Below are 23,765 nucleotides of genomic sequence, written 5' to 3'. Positions count from 1 at the left end.
CCCTCAAGATTTCTTCCCATGTCAAGACCCTCTAACATGTGACCAAATTATTCAACGACTCTCTTCATAGCTCACTATCCTCTTAGTTGCAATAGTTAATGTTTAAGGAATTAGCCAAGTATGTATATATGTATGTGTATATAAATATATAAAATTTTGATTTCATTATTATTAATATATATACCAATTCTTAAATTCCAAATATATTAAATTTAGATAAATATCTTAGTGGGTAGATTGGCACTGAAGGGGCTCTACAACTAAGTTTGGCGTTCGTACAGATATTACCCCTCCTACACGTATCCAGACGGAGAGGCATTAGTGGCATCTACCTCTCTCGAATTGGTAGAGGGCATTAAATGTGTCATTAATAATGACTCTACTGAAAATGGAGGCAAAAAAAATGTTCTGTAGCGAATTTTGGTTCTAAATATCATTTCACTAGTTGGAAAAACAATTGTTTTTGAACCAGAGGGTGCTCAAGTTCAAAGTGAGAATGGAGAAAAACATGGGAACCAATCCTAAACTCGATCATTCGAACAAGTGATTCAAAACAAGAGGATTCTATTGGAAGGAGCTCAGTTCTTCATGACCATTGCCAAAGGAGATGTCAGCGATGCAGAAGATTGAGGTAAGGTTCCTTCCTCTCCCAAGCTTGTTATTAAGCTAAACCCACAAATGATTGTTGCAATAGTGCAGGAGAAGATAAGACTTAGAAATAGCGTTATTTTCTTTATTGCTTTAGATCTATCTAAGATTTCCTTGAGAAAATTTCTTAATGATTGGTTTTAGAAAGTAAGGGGGCATTAAATGGGATTGTAATTTTCCTATTGCAGAATACTTTAAAGAGAGTTATTTCTAATGTTCTTTTGTGATCCTAAATCCCAACAAACCATTGTTGACAGATAGTTTTGGAGAGTCATCCCATGGTCACTCGAAGCCTCCCATAACGAAATATTGGCATTATCAAGCCCTAGGTGGTTGATAATTGGTAAACTCTCATCGTTTCTCTAGAGTTCTCCCCTACACTCTTGAACGAGTGGGCAGGATTTTAAAATTTGACTAATCTAATGTATTAATCCCTAATACAGACACCAAACTCCTCATCTCTTAAAGCCCGTATTGATATCTCATAATTCCTTCACTCTGACCTTGGTGATTCTTCCATCAGCTGCCCTGTAACATTTTTTGGTGGTATCAATGACTATTTCTTATGCAGGAAGGAGAGACACAAAAAATGGGATTGCCCTATTCTGACGAAATGCACTCTCCCCCACTGAATCCCCCTTGCCCATGGTGATAACCAAAAATATATTTTCTCCGACCAAAACTATTGACAAAACTCTTGGCTCTACTTTGCAGCAAGCCTCTCAAGGGAAAGTCTCATCACCCCCTTCTTGGATGCATGAATTTGAAACCATAAGTGCCACTCTTGATAAGTTGAAAGGCCAATTCATGGAAAACCCTATGCCTCCTCCCTTGAACAACAAGGTCCCTGTAGCTCTTCAAGATCTACCCAACGCTCCCAACCTTGACTTTGGTATGGTTAATAAGAATCCTAAGTGGAAGCATCATACCTAGAATGCTCAACAACTTGCTCTGAGAGGATTAATTCAAAAGCAGAGAAAGCCAAGGCTAATCCTCAACCCAAATGGAAGGTGTATTCTATCATCCCTCCTGGTCAAGGTGCTTCCTCTGATCAGCTTGCAATCCTTGCTCTATCTTTAGACAACAATGGCAGCTTAAGGAGTTGTCTTCACCTCCACCCCTCAGGTAGATTTGGTAACTGTTGATCAAGTAGGTGTTGAAGGGGAGGGTTGTTCATCCCCTCAAGTTGATCAAAGTGATAAACGCGATGATTTCTCGGTTGTGGTTATACCTGCACCCCCCTCCCCTTTTCCACCCTCACCTAATCAATGTACCAATGAGCCCAGATTGGGGATGCTTGCAAAAAACTCTCCCCTGTCTAAGGATATGGTAGTATTGGAGGCTGACCATAGGGAGGATTTTGAGATGGAGGGAGAGATTGGGAAAGAACAAGGAGACCCTAAAAAAGACGATGCGGCTTCTTTTGTCTTCACCTGTAACACTAGTAAGAAACACAAAAAGGCTAGCAAGCCTCTAAAAAAAGGACCCTAGATAATTTGTTGATGGTGTTAATATTAGAAGAAAGAGGGGCAGACCTCCTCTCCTCAGTCGTAACCCTAAACCCTCCAAGGTCCCAAGGAATAAACTACCTTAGTGTTTCAAAAACTTTCAAGCTCCCATGGAGACTAACAAATAAGGGAATCCTCAAGAAATTAAACGATGCATATTGGAATGTTAGAGGTTTGGAGTCCTCTCCAGGAAATATGTGGTAAAGAGACTCCTAAATTTACATAAGAATCTAGACATGTTGATGCTTCAAGAGGTGAAAGTAGTTGGCTTTGCTCTTGACATTGCCCTAAGATGCAATAGCCCATTCTACCAAGCATCAAAGGGGTAAAGGAGGGTCCTCGATTCAATAGGTCCAAAATGGAGGAAGAATGTTCGGAATTAGGGATTTTCTCCTTGTAATGGAGTTTGGGTCAAGTTTGTGGTAGATCATTCTGAATGTGGAGCTTGCTCAATTTATGCCCCCAACAATCACAATGAAAGGATTAACTTGTGGAAATGGATCACAAAATTTGAATACATTCTTTGGATTATTGCAGGAGACGAAAACATGATAGAAAGACCTCAAGAAAAATTGGGAGGATTAAGATTTGAATTTAAAGGATATGAGCTATTCTATTGGAACAAAATGATTAGTAAAGTAAATTTATTTGACCCCTTAGTAGAAAAGAAGGGGCAATCCAAAGGTGTGTGGTTTACCTGGTCCAACTTCCACAAGGGGGATATGAGGATCTACTCAAGGTTGAACATGTTTTATTTGAATAGGCAATTCTTCAGTTGTCCCCCACCTCCTAATGACAATAGTGTAAAAGTCTTTCCTTTTACCCTCTCTAACCATCATCCTATATTCTCATGCATCCATGTGATCCGAGATCATGGTGATGTGCCTATTCAAAAGCAAGGTTTTTCTTTTAACACCTCTCTACTTATAGATGAGGATGTTCAAGAAACAATCAATATCATTGCTTGGTATAATAATCGGATTGCTCATCATGAATCTGAAGTAAATAGATGGACTCAAATTGTTGAAGCTTGGCAAAAGATGTTTAAAGTTGTAGCTATGAAAAGGGCTAAAGATGCTAGGGGGCAGAAGGCAAATTAGTTAAGGCCCTTCAAGAGTCTGAAATATTAATCTAGAACAACCCCTCTGATTCCTAGCTTAATTAGCAGGGTGATGTATTATAGAGACCCCCTCAGGAAAATGCATAACAATACAATCAGAGGAGCTAGGATCAGGGCCAGAATCAACTAGCTAAACTTGGGGGATAGAGGGTCTAAAGTTTTTTCCATACCCTTAAGAAAAAGGTAGCTAGAGATAAAATATCTTATATCAGAAAGAAGGATAAAACTATCACTTCACAAGAGGATATAGTGATGAATTTTGCAGTTGTATATCAATTAGTTTTCTTCCGAGGATAATGGGGTCAATATGGAGGCTGCTAGGCAAAGGATTAGATGAATCATCCCTAAGAAGGTGACAGAGGAAGATGCAACAATGATAAGCAGGGGACTTTCAAAAGATGAAATAAAAAAACTCCATATTAAAGAAGGCCAATGACAAGGCCCTTGGGCGTGATGGATTTGCAACTGAATTCTTCAAAGCCAATATAGAATGGATTGCCAGAGATTTGCTCAATATATACAATGAGGCCATTCTATCAGGAACTATAGGCCCAGCCATCAATGCTGGCCCCACCAAACTAATTTCTAAAGGAGACAGACTTCTTATTAAAAATTGGAGGCACATTACCCTCCTAGACGTTGAGTATAAGATTCTTGCAAAATCCTTGGCCCTAAGAATTGAAAATGTACTTCCTAAGGTGGTTAACAATACTCAAACAGGTTTGTGAAGGGGAGATATATCCTAGAAATCCTTATCACTTATTCAGAATCCATGGAGTGGGTTAAAGAGTTTGGACAAAAGGGAGCTATGCTTCTTATTGACTATGAGAAGTCATATGATAGGATTGAGTGGAAATACATGTTGATGATGTTGGAGGCATTAGGATTCTCATCTCACTTTTGTAGGATGGTCTCTATTCTACTCCAAGAGTCCATGGTGGCAATGGAAGCCAATCGAGTAAGGTCAAAAAATTGAATTATCAAGGTCCTATTAGGCAAGGATGCCCTTTGGCACCCTCCCTCTTTGTCATTGCTGCAGACACCCTCCACTACCTCGTAAGGGGTGATACCATATCTCCAAAAGTGAAGGGCATCACCCTCCCCATTAAAGAAGAGGTCTCTAACATCCAATTTGCTGATGACACTTCCATCCTACTGTATCTTGAAAAAGATAACATGGACTGCCTCATGACCAAGCTAGATATGTTATGTTTAGCATCTCACAGTAAAATTTCTCTATCGAAATCTATTATGGTGGATTGGGACCTCAATACCCCAAGTTGGGGGGGCCAAATTTGGCTTTACCCCTGATCATATTGTTAGATATCTAGGTATTCCATTTGCTGTCAACCCCAATATTAATGAGATGTGGAATTGGGTCAAGGAAAGGATAGTGAAAAAAATGAACAAATGGGACAGCAAGCTCCTTGCTTTTGCAGGTAGATTCCAAGTATGTCAGAAGATCCTATCTTCCTAAATCTATTTCTCCTCTAGCTGGCTTTTTAACAAACACCAATTCAATTCTATTCAGAAATGTATCAGAGACTATCTTTGGTCTGATTGTAAAGGCAGCAAGAAGATACATGTAGTTTCATGGGAATGGTGTACTAGAGAGAAGGTTTGGGGTGGTTCAGGCCTTAAAGATCTTAGAATTCAAGGTATTGTTTTGGCTTTTAAATGGATTGCAAAGGTAGCCACAGGGGAGGAGCTATGGAAAGTCTTGATCAGGAGTAACTTAGCCCGAGCTCGCCCTAGTAAATCCAAGGTTTGGTCTAACCTCTGCTTCATAGATCTTCTTACAATAGAGGGCAATGCAGTGGTGTAGGGTTCAAATGTTTTCAAAACTATCTAGAAGCTAGTTTGGTGGAATCTGAAACATGGTAGTGAGCCCCTGGCTTTATTGCAAGGTTGTTCAACAAAAAGTGATCGAGGAAAGGTGTTAATACCTTCCAAGATATTTCCATCAGGGCAAACTATGTCCTTCGGAGAAAATTGAAGTAGAATTACATATCCCCAAGTCCCAATGAAGATTATACTCACGATCTTCAACTTCCCTTAACAATTTGGGATCCATCGGTGGTTGTTGCTCCAAAAACCATCGCTCCTACCAATTCTTTTGGTTGGACAACACTCCTCTCCACCTTGTGAAATCTAAATACATATACAACCTCCTTAACTACAGCCCCGATAGTATCTCCCATGTTAATTCCAAATGGCACATGGATGCACAACAAACTGACTGGAACAAATACTTTGCCAATATCTGAAGCAGACTTGTGGAACCCAAAATCTCTTGTTTTTTATGGAAACTCCTACTGCATAAGTTGCTTTTCAAATTTCGAGAGGTGACTTTAATATGTGCTCTATCTGTAGATGACCTAAACTAATAATGCATGTCTTTTTTGAATATCTATTTGCTTCTGAAGTTTGGAAAATGTTTGGCCTTACATTCAATGTTGATTTTAAAGTTTTAAATATAATCTTAGGACATATTAACAACAAAAAATATTATAAAACTTTTTAGTCAATCCTTTCTTTTGTTATTTTGTGGATTATTTGGAAGGTTCAGAACAATAATGTGCTTATAGGGAAGGATGTGAACCTTACCGAGTCTCTTTGGAGACTCATTTATCTTGATGTTGCCTTACAGGTTACCACTGATATCAAGATGAAGGAGAATAATTTAAAGAAAATCTTGAAGTTTTTTATGGAAACTCCTACTGCATAATTTGCCTTTCAAAATGTCGGGAAGTGACCCGAATATGTGCTCTATCTGTAGAAACCCTGAATCAATAATGCATGTCTTTTTTGAATGTCAGCTTTGGAAGTTCGGAAAATGTTTGGCCTTACATTCAATGTTGATTTTAAAGTTTAAATATAATCTTTGGACATATTAACAGCAACAAAAATTGTAACACTTTTTGGTCAATCCTTTCTTTTGTTATATTGTGGATTATTTGGAAGGCTCAGAACAACGATGTGCTTGCAGGGAAGGACAAGAACCTTACTGAGTCTCTTCGGAGACTCATTTATCTTGATGTTGCCTTACAGGTTACCACTGATATCAAGATGAAGAAGAGTAATTTAAGGCAAATCTTGAATTTTTTTATGGAAACTCCTACTGCATAAATTGCCTTTCAAAGTGTCGGGAGGTGACTCTAATATGTGCTCTTCTGTAGACACCCTAAATAAATAATGCATGTCTTTTTTGAATGTCTATTTGCTTCAGAAGTTTAGAAAATGTTTGGCCTTGCATTCAATGTTGATTTCAAAGTTCTAAATATAATCTTAGGACATATAAACAGAAACAAATATTGTTAAATTTTCTGATCAATCCTTTCTTTTGTTATATTTTGGGACTATTTGGAAAGCTCAGAACAACGATATGCTTGTAGGGAAGGACAAGAACCTTACTGAGTCTCTTTGGAGACTCATTTATCCTGATGTTGCCTTACAAAATACCACTGATATCAAGATGAAGGAGAGTAATTTAAAGTAATTTTTGAAGGAAGGAAAAGCTACTATTGACAAGAGAGACATCACCCATGGATACACTACTATGAAGGCTAAGGGTGAATTTGAAGTCACTCTTGCTGAATTCATATAGCAGTTGAAACAATTTGGAAATGGAATCCCAAAACTAATGAACCTGAGTGAACACTAGACCTGGGCTATAGATCTCATGAGATCATCAGATTCAATACTGTTTCTCCAAACTCTAATGATACTGAAACAGACCAGGAGACTCCTTCTGATTTAGATGATCACAATCTAGATAACATGGTTTAGTTTGATGAAGTACAATTTTCTTTTTGTATATGCTGCCTATTGGACCAGATACTGAACTGAATGAGTTTAATAAGCCTGGTATAACTTGGGAATCACTTCGATGTGGGACATATAGTTGAAGTGAGACTTCCGTTTTCTAGGCCGGTTCCTATCAGATGCTTCACTTAAAACTTGAAAACTGATGAGGGAAAGGGATAGAAAGATAAAGGAAAACACAAACTAAACCTATGGTGATGCACCTAAAGTTCGAATCAGTGATATTCAAAGAACTTTTACACTTGAAAACCATGAAACAATTTTCAAACTCACACAACTTGCCTAACACATGCATGTGCATAAATATTTTGTAGAAAGGTTGGAATAAATATTTGCTCAGTAAAGGAAAATTTATCTTTCACGATAGAGAACACATTACTTTGACTCTACACAACTTGCAACCTATGCCATACATTTATCATAGAAAAGGTACAAAGTGAGACAAAATTGAAAGGAAAATAAGGGTTTCACTAACACTTTGATCAAATCACATGAACACAACTCTGCAAAATGACAAGAAGATGATAAAAATTATACCAAAATAGCCTCCAAGGTAGCTTTTGAATATCATAAACTTAGTTTCAAAATTATACAGAAATTCTGCTCAAAGGACCAAGAAAGTCACTAAGAGCCAAAAATTGCAAAACTCATTAAGTACAAACTCAAAGCCCACCTCTTGTGGTCGAATCCAACTAAAAAGGCCAAAAAATAGGAGTCAAAACTCACTGAAAAGAAGCCCTCAATTTGGAAAAACTCACTCCATCCAATAAAGAACCCAATAGCTCATCAAAATTGACCTTAAAACACTCCAACTGCTCTTAAATGGCCTTTAAAAACTGGGAGGAAGCCAAATCCAAACTTCGTAGAATGACTCCACAACTCTTAGATTCCCTCCATTTGTTTTCAACAAATTGAACTTTTCCTTCAAACTAGGTCTCCTTATCAATACAAATCCAACAAAATAGGAGTCAACTCAAATTTGGAAGTAAGCAGTCAAAAATAGGACTGTCATGACTCCAACAAGATGCCAAATGTCCTTCTGACTCAATCTCTACATGTGTCTATGATGACAAGTTAACTAACCCAAAATATTCCCCAAAGATGCCACCTATCTCTTAGTCAACAAATGTATATATTTTACAAGCATTTTCATTATATTCTACAAGCATTTTCATAAGGGCGGATCCGAAAAGAGTTTACAAAATGACTAAGGAATAAATAAAAGGTTAAAAACAGTGTCATTTGTGTCATTCGAATGTCAAAGAATTTTGGAGGAAGAATAGTGAAAAAAGTCTTGAAACCCTAGCTTTCGGTATTTTTTATGGCAACAACTGTGAGTTTCTCTGTGATATCAAGCTCGAATTTTGTCTTTGACCTCTTATATGCTGTTGTTGGTTATAGAATCATTAATCCATCAACTAATAATTGAGCCGCGACCTCTAATGGATATGTGGTGAATGTTGGCATGAATATGGGCTCGGACTTGGCCTTCAAACACGACTTCATCTTAGTTGCTGACTTTGCTGTTGCTGTGCAATGTAGTTGCAAATTCGGTGATGTTTGCTTGGAGTTTTAATCTTGAATTTTGGCATAAAACAAGGTCTTTGAACTGCTGAAGCTTTCAGTGATTGTTTGGCCCTGTTTATGAGCTTGATTTCTAGGCATTTCTATTGCCACTTTGGAGTAAATTTCGCTGCTATTGAACTCTCATGATTACTGTGCCTTGGTCTTTGGATCTTAACATGGAGGCATTTTGGTGCAGAAACTGTTTTCTCCAACTGCTTCTGCTAGTTGTGACTTGTTGAATGACTAGGTCTTTGTATGCTAACGTGGATTAGTGCTTAGACTACCTACCAGTATGTGACTTTATAAAACATCTTGTTATATTTTTACTTTCTCAATGCCATAGTCAGGATATGCTGCAGCACATAATGATTAGGAATGCATTTTTCTCTTTGTTGTTAGAATTTGACTTCTTTGATAATATTGAATCTCTTTAACATATACCTTCTCTCCTGATGCTGTAAAAGTTTCTTTTCCTTATTTGTTTGATTTGAACAACACTTGTGAACTTTCATGGATTCAAGTTAATGGTAGCCTCTGAAAACAATAAGCTTTGATTCCATTTTCTAAGTATAAAATCCTATATCAAATTTACCATCTAGAATTTCATCATGTCGGTCCCCTTCATAAACTTCAGTTATGAAAACTATAGCAGGAACATTGTGAACAAAGTCACACTCCAGAGTTGAATTATTTGGAAACACTTCACTTTTCAGATTCACCTTTATGCAAAACTCTATAACATCTTTTCTCGTTTTCTTGAGCAAGGCCTGAATGCCTTTTCTTTATTGCTCAGGTTATGCTTGCCTTGAACATCAAATAGAAACATTACAGAATTTGTATGCATTGGATCATGCCCAAAACAATGAATATATCCGTCCTTTCTCTTTCATTTCTCATCCTATAGGTCGCATTTGGTTCTTTCTGTCCTGCATTATTATTTTTAGAATGTAGCTACCCTTATGCTTGTCATGAAACTTGATAAAAGAAAAAATGATGAAAGCATTATTCACATATGGAGACGCAAATGCAGATACCCTTTCACAAAGAGGGTATCAACAATTGTTTCCCTCTTTGTGGTAAATACTTAAGTGACCCAATACAAATATTTCAGCATTGTTTGGTAACATGAAATAAAAGGTTCAAGATATGAATCTCCGTCTTTTCTTTTACTTATATTGTGCCTTTTGATCAACTTTCATGATCCTATATCTTATAGGCATGCCGGCCTCAATAACCCTCGCAGGAGCGTACGGTTATATCCGTGTACCTATGAGAGATAAGATTCTGCATAGGAAACAAACATGTTAGCAATAAAAACTTGATGTAATAAGGATTACCTCTTTGTTGGTATATGTTTCTATTTTGTGCAAGTGCGTGATATGACGGTATCATAGTTTGTTTGTACATGAGGTAAGGTGTTTCCGTCATTGCTTAGATTCATTGGATCTAACCATCTTTTCTTTGTATGCAGGACTGAGAGATTTGGAGGAAATGCAGTTCGGGGCAGCCGACAAGCAGGATTGGAGCAATGCAATACGACCAGTCATTATAGGCAATGGCTAGTGCCCTATGACCCCCTCATTCTATGCTCTTTCTTTCATGTTAATGCACTTTTGTAGAATAGAGATAGATATTAGTAGATTTGAAAGCTACTCTCATAGCTAATTGTCTGAGAGAAATTTGCTTTCAGTATTTCACTTCATCCTATCAGTTGTATCTATCTTTTGTTGAATAATACAAGGACATTCTTGTGTGAAATGAGTGGCATTCATGCACTTTCTTTGTCTTCATACTTAATTTTACGCATGTGCAAAATTTTAGTAACATTTTTGGCGATCTTTGCTAGATATATGCTTGCTATACACTAAACCAGTAGCCTTAACAGTACATTGGGTTAGGAGTCAATTCAAATCCTGGGAATGCATATGCCTTCTTTTCAGTTAGGTGCTATATGCATTGTTGGTAGTGATGAAATCGACTCCCCTTTGTCATTATGAACTATGCATATGGCAATTGTCTAGAAGAAAAGATTAGCCATTCTGATTGCTTCATGAAATACCAAACAACAGGGCAATAAAACAGAGCAATGTTAGATGTGTGTAGGTATCTTAGCTACAATAAAACAGAGCAATGTTAGATGTGTGTAGGTATCTTAGCTAGGTGGCCATATTTGTATGTATGTTGCATAGAGATCATGGGTCTTCTTGTAAAACAAACCTTGCTATGAGCACATGTATGAGTATGGACATGTTATTAGGGTACCTAGATGCATGTAGGATTGTCCTGACTATTTTCCTTTTCAAGAATCTTGGAGGCTTTTATTAAAAGAAGGAAATGCTAAACTAAGACTACTCTACTATAATTAGAAAACACTTAGGGAAAACAAAGAAACACCTATCCCACCCTAGATTAACCAGCAGTGAAAATTGGTCACACAAAACCATTTATAGACTGTGAGAAATAGCTCCCCTTTCTCCTTAACCCAAAATGACAAACATGCCTATTGACAGCCACAAAGAGATGAAATGGTGCAATATACTTGACCATTTGCTGAAACACATTATGTTTGATAGAAAATTCCACTTACTTGGTCACGATGGTTGAAAACACCTTTGCTTCAGGATGGAACAACAATAGAAAAAATTCCTATAGCTATAACATCTGAGAAGAGGTCAACATCAGGTGTCCTCAAAGTTGCTTCTTCTTTATGGAACTTCATGTTTGCCAAATACCCGATAGGGCAACCTCTAGATGGAACCAACTTTGAGCTCTGCTTGTTGATCGGTTGTTCCTGATTAATTATTCCTGGCTGATGACCTGCTGCTGCAACATCTTGTTGTTGATTAAGATCAACTATTTCAGGTGCACCATGCTGAAATAAATTCTGCTCTGTTATTTCATTAGGCTGCTCATACACCATTATGCTTGTTGAAGACAACTTTGAGTCTAGTTCTGAGAAGATTTTTTCTAGATCATCCCAGAATTGGTCTTCTCCCAACTCTTCTTCATCTTTTTGCATAATAGAGGTATTCTGAACAACATGAGAGATTAAGGGAACGTCTTGAAGCAAAGGCAGAAAACTGGTATCTAGTTCATCTTGAACAACCCCTGGATCTTCCAAATCCTAAAAACACGAAACTTGTGCAGTCTCTCCTCTCGCATTCTGCTGTTCTAAAATCAATATGGGGACCACTTCAACTATGATGTCCTCTTCAAGGAAACAAGGTAGCTCCTCGAAAATATTCACTCCCCTTTACTCATCACAATCATGAGGTTGACTAGAGGACTTCGCTGCAATCTCTTGCTCAAAACCTTTTTCCTTTTCCTTCAACAGGAGAGCCTCATCATGTTGTATCTCATAGGATGCTTTATACTGCATAACAACAGCAACTAGAAGGGCTATTTTCTCTCTATGATCTTGCAACTCCTTCTCATGAAATTCCTCATGAGCTGTCAATTCTTTCCGAAAATTGTCTTCATGCTGTAATTTTTTTTCTTCTAACTCTCTTGCTGGGTTTGCCTCATACTGTCTATGTTGCTCCACTAGATACTTCTTGTGATGTAGCTCTTGCTCATGCATATGAGTATGATGTGCAAGATTTTGTTGCTGCATGCCAAAGTCTTGCTGCTCTCCCATGCAGAAAACCTCTTCTGTAAGCTCAAAGCATGCATTTTCATGCTGCCAGCATGCTTCAGCAAGGGTGGGTGGATGGAAAACATGTAGGACTTGCTGTGTATTCGTTGGAAAAGGACCATTCTGCATGAAATTAGCAATAGAATTGCTTGGGTAAGGTTGACAAAAAGATGTATAAGAAACTTCTTCATCAAAATGAGGATGTAAGCCATTGTAAACACTTGATCTACTCAAAACCAATAGATTTTTCTCAGAGTTGCCAGATATGCAAAAGTGACCTCTTAAAGGTTTGAAACTTGCTGACAGCATATCAAAACCAGCAAAAAAGAAAAATAATTCTGACCTGGTCCCACCGGGCATGCCAAAACTATTATGTACTAGAATTTGCACCCGATACTGAACTGAATAAGTTCAGTAATCTTGGTATAACATGGGAATCACTTCGATGTGGGACATGCAATTGAAGTGAGACCTCCGGTTTCTAGGCCAGTTCCAATGAGATGCTTCACTTAAAACTTGAAAAATTATGAGGGAAAGTGATAGAAAGATAAAGGAATACATAAACTAAACCTATGGTGATGCACCTAAACTTCGAATTAGTGATATTCAAAGAACTTTTACACTTGAAAACCATGAAACAATTTTCAAATTCACACAACTTGCCTAACACATGCATGCACATAATATTTTGCAGAAAGGTTTGAATGGATATTTGTTCTGTAAAGGAAAATTTATCTTTCACAATAGAAAACACATTACATCAACTCTACATAACCTGCAACTTGTGTCATATATTTATCACAAAAAAGGTACAAAGTGAGACAAAACTAAAAGGAACATAAGGTTTTCAATAACAATTTGATCAAATCACATGAACACAACTCTGCAAAATGATAAGAAGATGATAAAAATTATGTCAAAAAAACTTAGTTTCAAAATTATACAAAAATTTTACTCAAAGGACCAAGAAAGTCACTAAGAGCCAAAAATTGCATAAGAGAGAACCCTCTAAAATGGGTTGCAAAACTCATTAAGTACAAACTCAAATCCCAACTCTTATGGTCGAACCCAAATAAAAAGGCCAACAAATAGGAGTCAAAACTCACTGAAAAGAAGCCCTCAACTTGGAAAAAGTCACTCCATCCAATAAAGAACCCAACAGCTCATGAAAACTGACCTAAAAACACTCCAACTGCTCTTAAATGGCCTTTAAAAACTGGGAGGAAGCCAAATCCGAACTTCTTAGAATGACTCCACAACTCTTAGATTCCCTCCATTTGTTTTCAACAAATTGAACTTTTCCTTCAATCTAGGTCTCCTTATCAATGCAAATCCAGCAAAATAAGAGTCATCAACTCGAATTTGGAAGTAATCAGTAAAAAAATAGGACTCTCATGACTCCAAAAAGATGCCAAATTTTCTTTTGACTCACTTTATCATGTGTCTATGATGATAAGTTACCCAAATTATTCTCCAAAGACGCCACTTATGCCTTAGTCAACAAATGTTTTTGTTACCTATAATATGAATTTTGAAAAATTCAAGACTTCTAATCATTATTTTATTGCATTGATATTTATTATTATATAATTGACTTATAAATCGTCAATTAAAAATAATAATTACATTTTTTTAAAAACATTTGCAACAAAATGACCACCCCTTTATTAATATAATAACACATAACTTAAATGGTTTAAAATTATGCATTATCATAATAACAAAAAATAATCGTTTTACAAGCATTTACATAAGGGAGGATCTGAAAAAGAGTTTACCAAATGACTAAGAAATAATTATAAGGTTAAAAAAAGTGTCATTTGTGTCATTCAAATGTCAAAGAATTTTGAGGGAAGAATAGCGAAAAAAGTCTTGAAACCCTAGCTTCTAGCATTTTGGATGGCAACAACTGCGAGTTTCTCCTTGATTTCAAGCTCGAATTTGGTCTTTGACTCTTCTATGCTGGTGCTGGTTATAGAATCATTAAACCATCAACTAATAATTGAGCCACGACCTCTAATGGATATGTGTCGAACTTTGGCATGAATATGGGCTCGAACTTGGCCTTCAAACACGGCTTCATCTTAGTTGCTGACATTGCTGTTAGTGTGCAATGCAGTTGTGAATTCGGTGATGCTTGCTTGGAGTTTTAATCTCGAATTTTGGCATAAAAATGGGTCTTTGAACAACTGCAGCTTTTAGTGATTGTTTGGCCCTATTTATGAGCTTGATTTCTAGGCATTTCTACTGCCACTTTCGAGTAAATTTCGCTTTTATTGAACTCTCTTGATTACCGTGCCTTGTGTTAGTTTAGTTTTTTAATTTTCTAGCAGGTTATTTATTTTTCTCTATATTGCTAGATTTTTCCTACACTTTTAATAATCTCGCTTAGGTTAATAAAGCATGTCTTATTAGGTGGATGGTTTTGAGGTGTCACCTTCCTACATGTGAGCATCCATTAGCTATCTTGGGAAGATACTTTGCTATCTTTAGTTCGATAGATGGTTGCTCCTCATTGGTCGGTGTTGCCACCTCCTCCCTCTTCCTAGCCTATATAAGCATGCTACTTGGCTTGTATTTGCATCTCTTGCTTTTGCATCTTCTTAATGCTATTTTGCTTCTAGCATTTGCATTACTCTCTTGGAGACTAACTCTCTGTTTCTATTTTGATTTTGTATCATTTGCATTCATAGTTTAGAAATCCATTCTTTGCACTAATTTTCTGGGTTATTAATCTTCTCAAATTCTAACATTGTATCAGAGCTTTTCTATGTGCAAGAGTAGATTTTAGTTTCCTTATTTGAGATATTCAGGTGGGGCTAATAAATCTTATTGTAAGTTTTTGAAAAACCCAGTATGCTCTTATCTTGTTTCTTCGGATGATCTTGAGAATCAAAAAAGTTTGAGAAAAACGTTTTTAATCTCTGGGGTTTACACGTATTTTATGAAATCTAGGTGATTATAACATTTCTGGTTATACTGGCAACATTTCTAGTTGTTCCAATGCGTCTAGGAGGCTTGAGAAAGTCAAATTTAGCTTTCATTTCACCGAGATCAGAGATTGTCATACAAGTTGCAAAATTGGGGTTTCAATCTCAAATCTGACAACCACCTTACATATTTGGTGTTTTCAATCAATATTGCAAGTTCCAGCATGCCATTGATTGACTTAGGTAGCTAATTCAACCTTTTCATGACGTCTTTTGGTTGTTGGGGCTGTTTTTTGTTGTTAAAGGTGTTTGATTTACACTATAGCTACATCTTTTGTACCACATCAAGAAAAATGCTTTCTGGGTTTTGTTTGCAGCCTCTAAAAACCATCTGGATATTTTTTAGTTTTTGCATGCAATCTGTATATTTTGCAAAATCGAGTGCGAAAAGCTACAGCTGTACCCTCTCCGTTGGTAGTCACAGATTTGAATGTAGTTTTCAAATGCCTCATTCTTGCTCATACGTACCCCAATTTCGACGATTCTTGTCATGATCTTGGCTTTTTTTTTGTGCTCTATCCACTAGTGCAATCGTTTTTTTATTTTCATGCATAAGTTTTTTAGAAATTGTAGATTCTCAATCGTGACTTTGCACAGTTCTCGTTTTGGAGACTTTGGAGGATCATAACTTTCTCATACGACCTCGTATCGAGGCGATTCTTTTTTTTGAAAGTGCATAATTTTGTGAGTAGATCAAAATGGTGCTATTTTTTTTCCTTGAGTATTATCGCCAAGTTTCACTTTCAACATATGCTCTTCGTGAGGGTTTTTGTAATGCATTAAAATCAATACCACTTAGTATTTCTTGCTGGTGGTAGTTGTAAATGCACTAAAATAAAGTGCCAAATCATATTCCTTTGGGGGGGGTCTTTGATTGAGTAAAAAGGGGGGGCATTGTTGTCGCTAGGTTCTCTTCTTTTTAACATTTCTTCTTTGCATTTCTTCATCATGGATCAAACAAATATGCCCATCCTAACTCCATACAATTACTTTCAGTGGAAATCACGCATGACAATTCACTTAAGGAAAGCTGGATTAAATAGAATAACTATGGGATTTGAAACTGAACCCGATAAAGATGAAGATAAGCCTAAGTGGTTTATCAAATGTGATGAGGCATATGGAACATTGTGTTTGTCTGTTTCTCCTGATTTGCTATTTCACATTGAGTCTTTGGATACACCAAATGAAATATGGACAGAGCTAAAAATATTATTTGGCACACAAGATTCAATGAGGGGTCATATGTTGGAAAATGAACTAATTAGTTTAAGTCCAGGCAATTTCAACACAATCTAGGATTTCTTCACTAAATTGAAATCACTAAGGCTACAGTTAAAACAATGTGGAATTGAAAATAAAGATGAACAATTGATTCTTAGTATTCTGTCTAAGCTAAGTTCAGAATATTCTGTGTTTGTCTCTACCTTCTATGCTACTAAGGGTGCACTTGGTACTCAATTCACCATGCCATCTTTAAATGATTTTGCTGTCAATCTCACTCAAGAATAGGACAAGCTAATCCAGATGGGCACTCTTAAGTCCTCTAAGTCACATGCTGTCATGTCCCCATTTTGGAGGCAATTTGATTTAATTAATTTAATTAATTAAATTGTCCAAAATAATGAATATTTTATGAGGATGACTAATTAATTATTTTAATTAAATAAATAAGTGATATTAAGTTAATTATTTATAAAGTTAGCAAATAAATAAATATTAAAAGGTAACTTTATATTTAATTAATTTAATAAAGTGACTTGAATTATAAAATATTTTTTATAAAGTCACTAATAGATAAAATAAAATAATGTTCTAGAAGTTTCTGAAGAAAGTGGAGAAAAAGAATAAATAGGCACCCCGGGCTTCATTCTAATCATCCAGTTGTTTATTTCTCTCTTGACATCAAATTGTGATTCAGTCACATAGTCTATTGTGGAGCCAAGTGGTTTCAGATAGTTAGTTGATTGTTGGGAACGAAAACTCCCTTGGATTAGCATAATTGAGGAAGTGAAATATTTTCTGAAGGGTTGCACATTTGGAGGTGATACTTCAGTCACTTCAACTAGGGCATCATTGGGCTTAAGGCCATTTTCAGCATTTCAGCATTTCAGGAGGCAATTTTTAGCAGGGCCAAAATTATTGGAGGTCATTTCTAGCAGGTCTGAAAGTATAGGAAGCGATTTTAAAGCAGACTCGAAAAAAGCAAGCGGAAAAAGCAGTTTGAAAAAAGCAGGCCGAAAAAGCAGACCCGAAAAAAGCATGCGGAAAAAGTAGCTCCGAAAAAAGCAATCTGAAAAAGCAGTTCGAAAAACCAAAAACGAAAAAAAGCAAATCCGGAAAAAGCAAGTGGAAAAAGCAGATCGGAAAAAAGCAAAGCAGAAGGGGCAGCATTGTAGAAAATTATTACAGCCATCTACAATCAGGTTCTTCACTTCTCATTTGGCATATTTTTTGAGAAAAGTAGGTTTTCAGCTGAGTACAAAATATAGCTTCAGCACTTCACTATTTCCATATTGTACTTGTCTTTGTTTGCCATTTGGCATTATTGGTATCAAAGGAAGGCTAGGATTTTGCAATTAAAGAGCATTGTAATTTTTAGACTATCTATATTGTAAACCTAGAGTTTGATGATCAACTTATTAGTTTGCATGCCAATTGTTTGACAAAATGTCAATTGGTTGTAAGTTCTCTTTTTGGCATAAATAATGTTATAATTTTGCATACTAAGTGTTTATATTAATGCCACTCGGTTGTAAGTGCATTAATGCCATCCTAAGTTGCATCCAAAGTATTTGTCATAATTACTAATTGCTGTAGCTGCATATTGCAAGTAGTTTAATTCACATATTTGTATTGAATATTGCCAAAATTAGTTGCACATTCATGTTAAATCATTGTTTAGACAATTTTGAAAGCATTCTCCTTGAGGCAAATCCAAACAAGAATCACTGCAGCAATCTAAAAAGTTATATCAGTCGGATGACCCTTGCTTGCAAACTGTTTGACGAAATGTCAAACAACTGAAGTATAAGGATTTTTTGTGATTGAAGAAGTTATAACCTATTGGGGTTATTACAGTGGTATCAGAGCTATTGACTTGCCATTCCGTTGGGTAGATTGGACATTGAATCAGTTAGTTAATCATGTTTACTTCAAGTACCCAGAAGCAGTGGGACAAGGATATGTAGAAGCTTAAACAAAATTTGAAAAGGTTGGATGAAAGTCAGAAAAGGATGAATGAATTGATGGTTTCCATGTTTAAGAGGACTACATCACAGAACAAAGACAAAGAGGAACAAGAGGTCTCTACAAGTGAGGTATCTAGAAACCTCTACAAGGAGTTTGCAGCAGTTGGTGACCAACATATAGCCGAATCTAGGGAGGACAAAAATCAGACTAGCTTGGAGGAAGATGTTGGGCACACAATACTTCAAAAAGTAGTGGGAATGGATATTACGCAGATTGATAGTAACGGTCAACTTGATACTCAAGTTGAGACAATTGTATACAGGTCATCAGAGGGTGATGTCACAGGTACTCGGGATGGTTTAGTTCCAACAGGCAGTGACTACAACGTAGTGGGTTCAGATGATGATTATGAGGATGTTGTTGTGCATGATGGTGAGATACTTGGTAGAGATGAGCAGACATTGAGCATTCATGACTTTGCTGAGAGAGAGTACTAGGCACAGATAGATGCTTCATCACATGAGGTTGAGGCTGATAGTACTTCACATGATTGATTTGTCCAACCAGTTGAAGGTGAGCGAAGATAGTATTATGACTTCATTATCTCATCATGACAGGATGCGGGATATGATAGAGGATCACATTTGGATGATTCAGTTACAGGGTAGACATAAGGGAGTTCAAGCGAAGTCTTCTTGTGTTGACTTACAGGCGATTAGGGAAGGAATGGGAACGATGAAGTTGAGTTATTTACATCTTCTATCAGATCGTGACCATCTTCTTAGACTTGTCAGAGACTATTTAGATGCCTTGAGGAGGAAGGAGGAGGAAGTTGACAGGCTTTCTCGCGAGCTTGAGGACACTCGAGCTTCTTTGGTGAATACTCCATTGGCATTACAGGACTGGGAGAGACATGGGGATAAGCATGGCATGGAGTTGAGTTTAGTTCCATCTTGCACTCCTGATACTCAGCTTTCTGTGGCACGTAAATCATATGTGGTCGTTGATAATGTTGAGTTCATCTTGCATTCACATCCAGGATACAAGGACAATGTCAGACAGGTATGTGGAGTTAGTTGGTATTGGTCATATTACTCAGGTGAGGAGTTTGCTTGAGTTACCAGCTGATTCTAGTTTACGGATATGGACTCGAGATTGTTATATTGGCGTTTGGGATTTAGTTGACTGGAGATCTTTAACACTTTTTGGTAGCAGTGATTGTTTGGGTGCTATCATGGATTTGATTAGCAGATTGCACGGTGTTGTCTTTTCTTGCGCCAGCAGCTTGTCCGATGTTGGTATTAGTTTTTATACACCGGTGTTGGGCTTTGTTCATATATCCAGTCGACCATTCTTGCTCGAATGTGTTGATCTTTCATATTTGGCAGTGTGTACAGATGAGTCCCAAGATCATATTGGCATTGATGACATCCAGGAGGATGCAGTGGGCAGTTTTGAAGACTTAGTTTCCTTGGCAATTTCTTTTGGTATAGAGGAGTTGGATAGCGGTGCTACAGTTCTTGATACTCTGTATGTTGATATGAGCTTTGGAGTTGATTCGCAGGATATGGATGGTAATACTCTAGAGACCAGTAACTTTGAGGATACTCCTTTAGATAGTGCGTCAGAGGAGGTTGGTAGGAGACAGTCTAGCCAGTGCCATCATGTGTCTAGTCAGTTGAGAGTTAGTGAACGAGACATTGCTATCGCTTGCCAACATTTCGATGCTGCTCGTCCGTTGTTAGTAGTTTATGGATGGGGTTCTCCTATTAGTGATGAGCAAGGAGGCAGTTATCTTTCCTTGACAGAGTTCCACTCTTTATGGGAGGCTATCCGGATTCTGAGACAGAATTATATGCAGTTGGTAGCCGACAGAGATTATCTTATGGAGTGGGGGAGTACAGCATACGATGCATTATTGCCTAAGGAAGATAAGGTGAGTGAGCTTACTCAGCAGCTCGAGGTGACTTCTGAGATTCTTGAGAGTACACAGTTGGCTTTCGAGGAGTCACAATTTCATTTGGCTAAGGTGACCGTGGAGTTAGAGCGACTGCAGTCTTTACCAGATTCTGTACAGTCACAAGCTGTGGTGGCTGGTGATCCGAGGATGTCCATGGTCGAGATTGTCAAAGACAGTGGAGATGGGGATGCATCCATCCTTGATACTAACATTGGCATATCGGGTTCGTTCCCACTAGAGTCAGGTTCAGTTGAGTTGGGTGTTGTAGCAGATTGTTGTGGTATGCCTGACATAGTGGTGGCCTCTAGTATTGATGGCACAGAGACTAGAGATGTTGTATCAAAGATCATGTGTGATGTTAATGAGCCGGCAGTTGGCATGGTTCCTGCTAGTAATACTCCCTTGGTGATATCTTCGGAGGTAGTAGTCAGTTCCAACATGGTTAATGATCGATTGCAGTTAGTTTCATCTGGATTGCAGTCTGAGCCACTGACTGAGATTGGCGCATTCTATCGGCATTACACTGTGAGGTATGCTCATCAATTTACCTTTGATGACCATGTTGATGAGATGATGATACAGAGATGTACTTTGGTTCCTAGTGCTTGTCATCAATTATGGGACAGTTTGACGCCTCTCGATGAGAGTTGTGATGGGCATGACATGGCGATAGATTCTGTGGTTGACAACTTGATAATAGATGACTTAGAGCAAGAGTTTGGGAGTGATGCTTCAGCAGTTGTTGTTATTGATTCTACTCCTTTGGCTATGACATCTCCTAACTTAGCTGGTGATCAGTCACAGTGGGTTGTATCACTTGTTCATGGTGAGTTGTTGACTGAGGTTGGTTCTTTTTATCAACATTATACTGCAGGATATGTACATCAGTTAGCATTTGATCTTTGTGTTGAGGAGTTGATGGCAGGCAAATTTGGTTTGGGTTCCATTTCTTGCTGTTTATCTTGTGATGTCTTTTCACCATCAGCAGTGCATGGGAGTTATGGTTATGAGATAATGGCCGGTGATCTGCAGAGTTGTGTTGACTATAGGAGTTGTACAGTGTGTGGATTCTCCATACTTGGTACAGTTTCATTTGGGAGCATTCACCATTGTTGCAGAGTTGGATTGTACATTCCGTATAGGCCAGTGGGATGCGTTGATGGTATTTACTGTGTTGGCAGTTGTGATTTTGGAGTTTGGTTGAGCTGTAATTGTCAGTTTGATTATGGATTCCTCTTGGTTATATTGTAGAGGATATTACAGGAGCCTGTGCTAATTGACAGTAGTATAGTTCATGACTACATTTGGGATCCAGGCGGATTGATTGGTTTATTGTTCAGCCATTGCTTGGCGACAGGCAATTTCAGGAAGGGCGGACTGTCATGTCCCCATTTGGGAGGCAATTTGATTTAATTAATTTAATTAATTAAGTTGTCCAAAATAATGAATATTTTATGAGGATGACTAATTAATTATTTTAATTAAATAAATAAGTGATATTAAGTTAATTATTTATAAAGTTATCAAATAAATAAATATTAAAAGGTAACTTTATATTTAATTAATTTAATAAAGTGACTTGAATTATAAAATATTTTTTATAAAGTCACTAATAGATAAAATAAAATAATGTTCTAGAAGTTTCTGGAGAAAGTGGAGAAAAAGAATAAATAAGCACCCCGGGCTTCATTCTAATCATCCAGTTGTTTATTTCTCTCTTGACATCAAATTGTGATTCAGTCACATAGTGTATTGTGAAGCCAAGTGGTTTCAGATAGTCAGTTGCTCTTTGGGAACGAAAACTCCCTTGGATTAGCATAATTGAGGAAGTGAAATATCTTCTAAAGGGTTGCACATTTGGAGGTGATACTTCAGTCACTTCAGCTAGGGCATCATTGGGCCTAAGGCCATTTTCAACATTTCAGCATTTCAGGAGGCAATTTTTAGCAAGTCCAAAATTATTGGAGGTCATTTCTAGCAGGTCTGAAATTATAGGAAGCCATTTTAAAGCAGACCCGAAAAAAGCAAGCGGAAAAAGTAGTTCAAAAAAAGCAGGCGGAAAAAGCAGTCCGAAAAAAGCAGCTCTGAAAAAAGCAATCCGAAAAAGCAGTTCGAAAAAGCAAAAGCGAAAAAAAAGCAAATCTGGAAAAAGCAAGTGGAAAAAGAAGATCGGAAAAAAGCAAAGCAGAAGGGGCAGCATTGTAGAAAATTATTACAGCCATCTACAATCAGGTTCTTCACTTCTCATTTGGCATATTTTCTGAGAAAAGTAGGTTTTCAGCTGAGTACAAAATATAGCTTCAGCACTTCACTATTTCCATATTGTACTTGTCTTTGTTTGCCATTTGGCATTATTGGTATCAAAGGAAGGCTAGGATTTTGCAATTAAAGAGCATTGTAATTTTTAGACTATCTATATTGTAAACCTAGAGTTTGATGATCAGCTTATTAGTTTGCATGCCAATTGTTTGACAAAATGTCAATTGGCTGTAAGTTCTCTTTTTGGCATAAATAATGTTATAATTTTGCATACTAAGTGTTTATATTAATGCCACTCGGTTGTAAGTGCATTAATGTCATCCTAGGTTGCATCCAAAGTATTTGTCATAATTACTAATTGCTGTAGCTGCATATTGCAAGTAGTTTAAGTCACATATTTGTATTGAATATTGCCAAAATTAGTTGCACATTCATGTTAGGTGATTGTTTAGACAATTTTGTAAGCATTCTCTTTGAGGCAAATCCAAACAAGAATCACTGCAGCAATCTAAAAAGTTATATCAATTAGATGACCCTTGCTTGCAAAGTGTTTGACGAAATGTCAAACAACTGAAGTATAAGGATTTTTTGTGATTGAAGAAGTTATAACCTATTGGGGTTATTACACATGCCTTGGCTACTAACCAATGCACAAAAGAACAAAAATGACAAAATAGTAACAACAATAGTAAGGATGAGAAACAAAATAATAGCGAGGAAAAAAAGGATTAGATACCGGTTGCTTCAAAAGCAACTATTGATACCCCATTTTTCAAGGGTAATAAGCCTAAGAAAGAAAAGGTCAAATGTGCCTATTGTAAAAGACCCTGTCATGATGAACATAAATGTTTGAAGAAACAAATTGATCACTTGACATACATTCTTGAGAAGAATAATATTAGTGTTCTTGAGTCTATCAAACAAAGTTCTAATGAAGGGTCTAACAAGGCAAAAGAAAATAGCAAGGGGAAAGGAAAGGGCAAGGCCCTTGTTGTAGTTGCTTCCTCACCATCCATTGGGTGCTTCGCACCACATGGCTTCATCTAAGGAAGAATTCGCATCC

The 23,765-nt window shown here is 37.1% G+C and overlaps 1 protein-coding gene across 12 annotated transcripts in view; it reads right to left on the bottom strand.

The window, feature by feature from the left end:
- The window catches only part of LOC149568217 (uncharacterized), a 203,536-nt gene that overhangs the window by 40,946 nt on the left and 138,825 nt on the right, over positions 1-23,765 (bottom strand). For 5 of the 12 annotated variants that reach the window (XM_089821218.1, XM_089821219.1, XM_089821229.1 and 2 more), the window contains one exon: positions 11,776-12,424. The exons of the other annotated variants lie outside the window; for them this stretch is intronic. In XM_089821218.1, the coding sequence (XP_089677344.1) occupies positions 11,921-12,424 (504 nt within the window). In that variant the 3' untranslated portion in view covers positions 11,776-11,920. Of the gene's footprint in view, positions 1-11,775; positions 12,425-23,765 lie in introns of those variants that run through there. 12 annotated transcript variants of the gene reach the window in all.

This window comes from Cupressus sempervirens, chromosome 3 (assembly GCF_028749045.1).
Source record: "Cupressus sempervirens isolate cs-2001-9-10 chromosome 3, ASM2874904v1, whole genome shotgun sequence".
NCBI lineage: Eukaryota > Viridiplantae > Streptophyta > Pinopsida > Cupressales > Cupressaceae > Cupressus > Cupressus sempervirens.
This window is presented reverse-complemented; position numbering and strand designations above follow the sequence as displayed.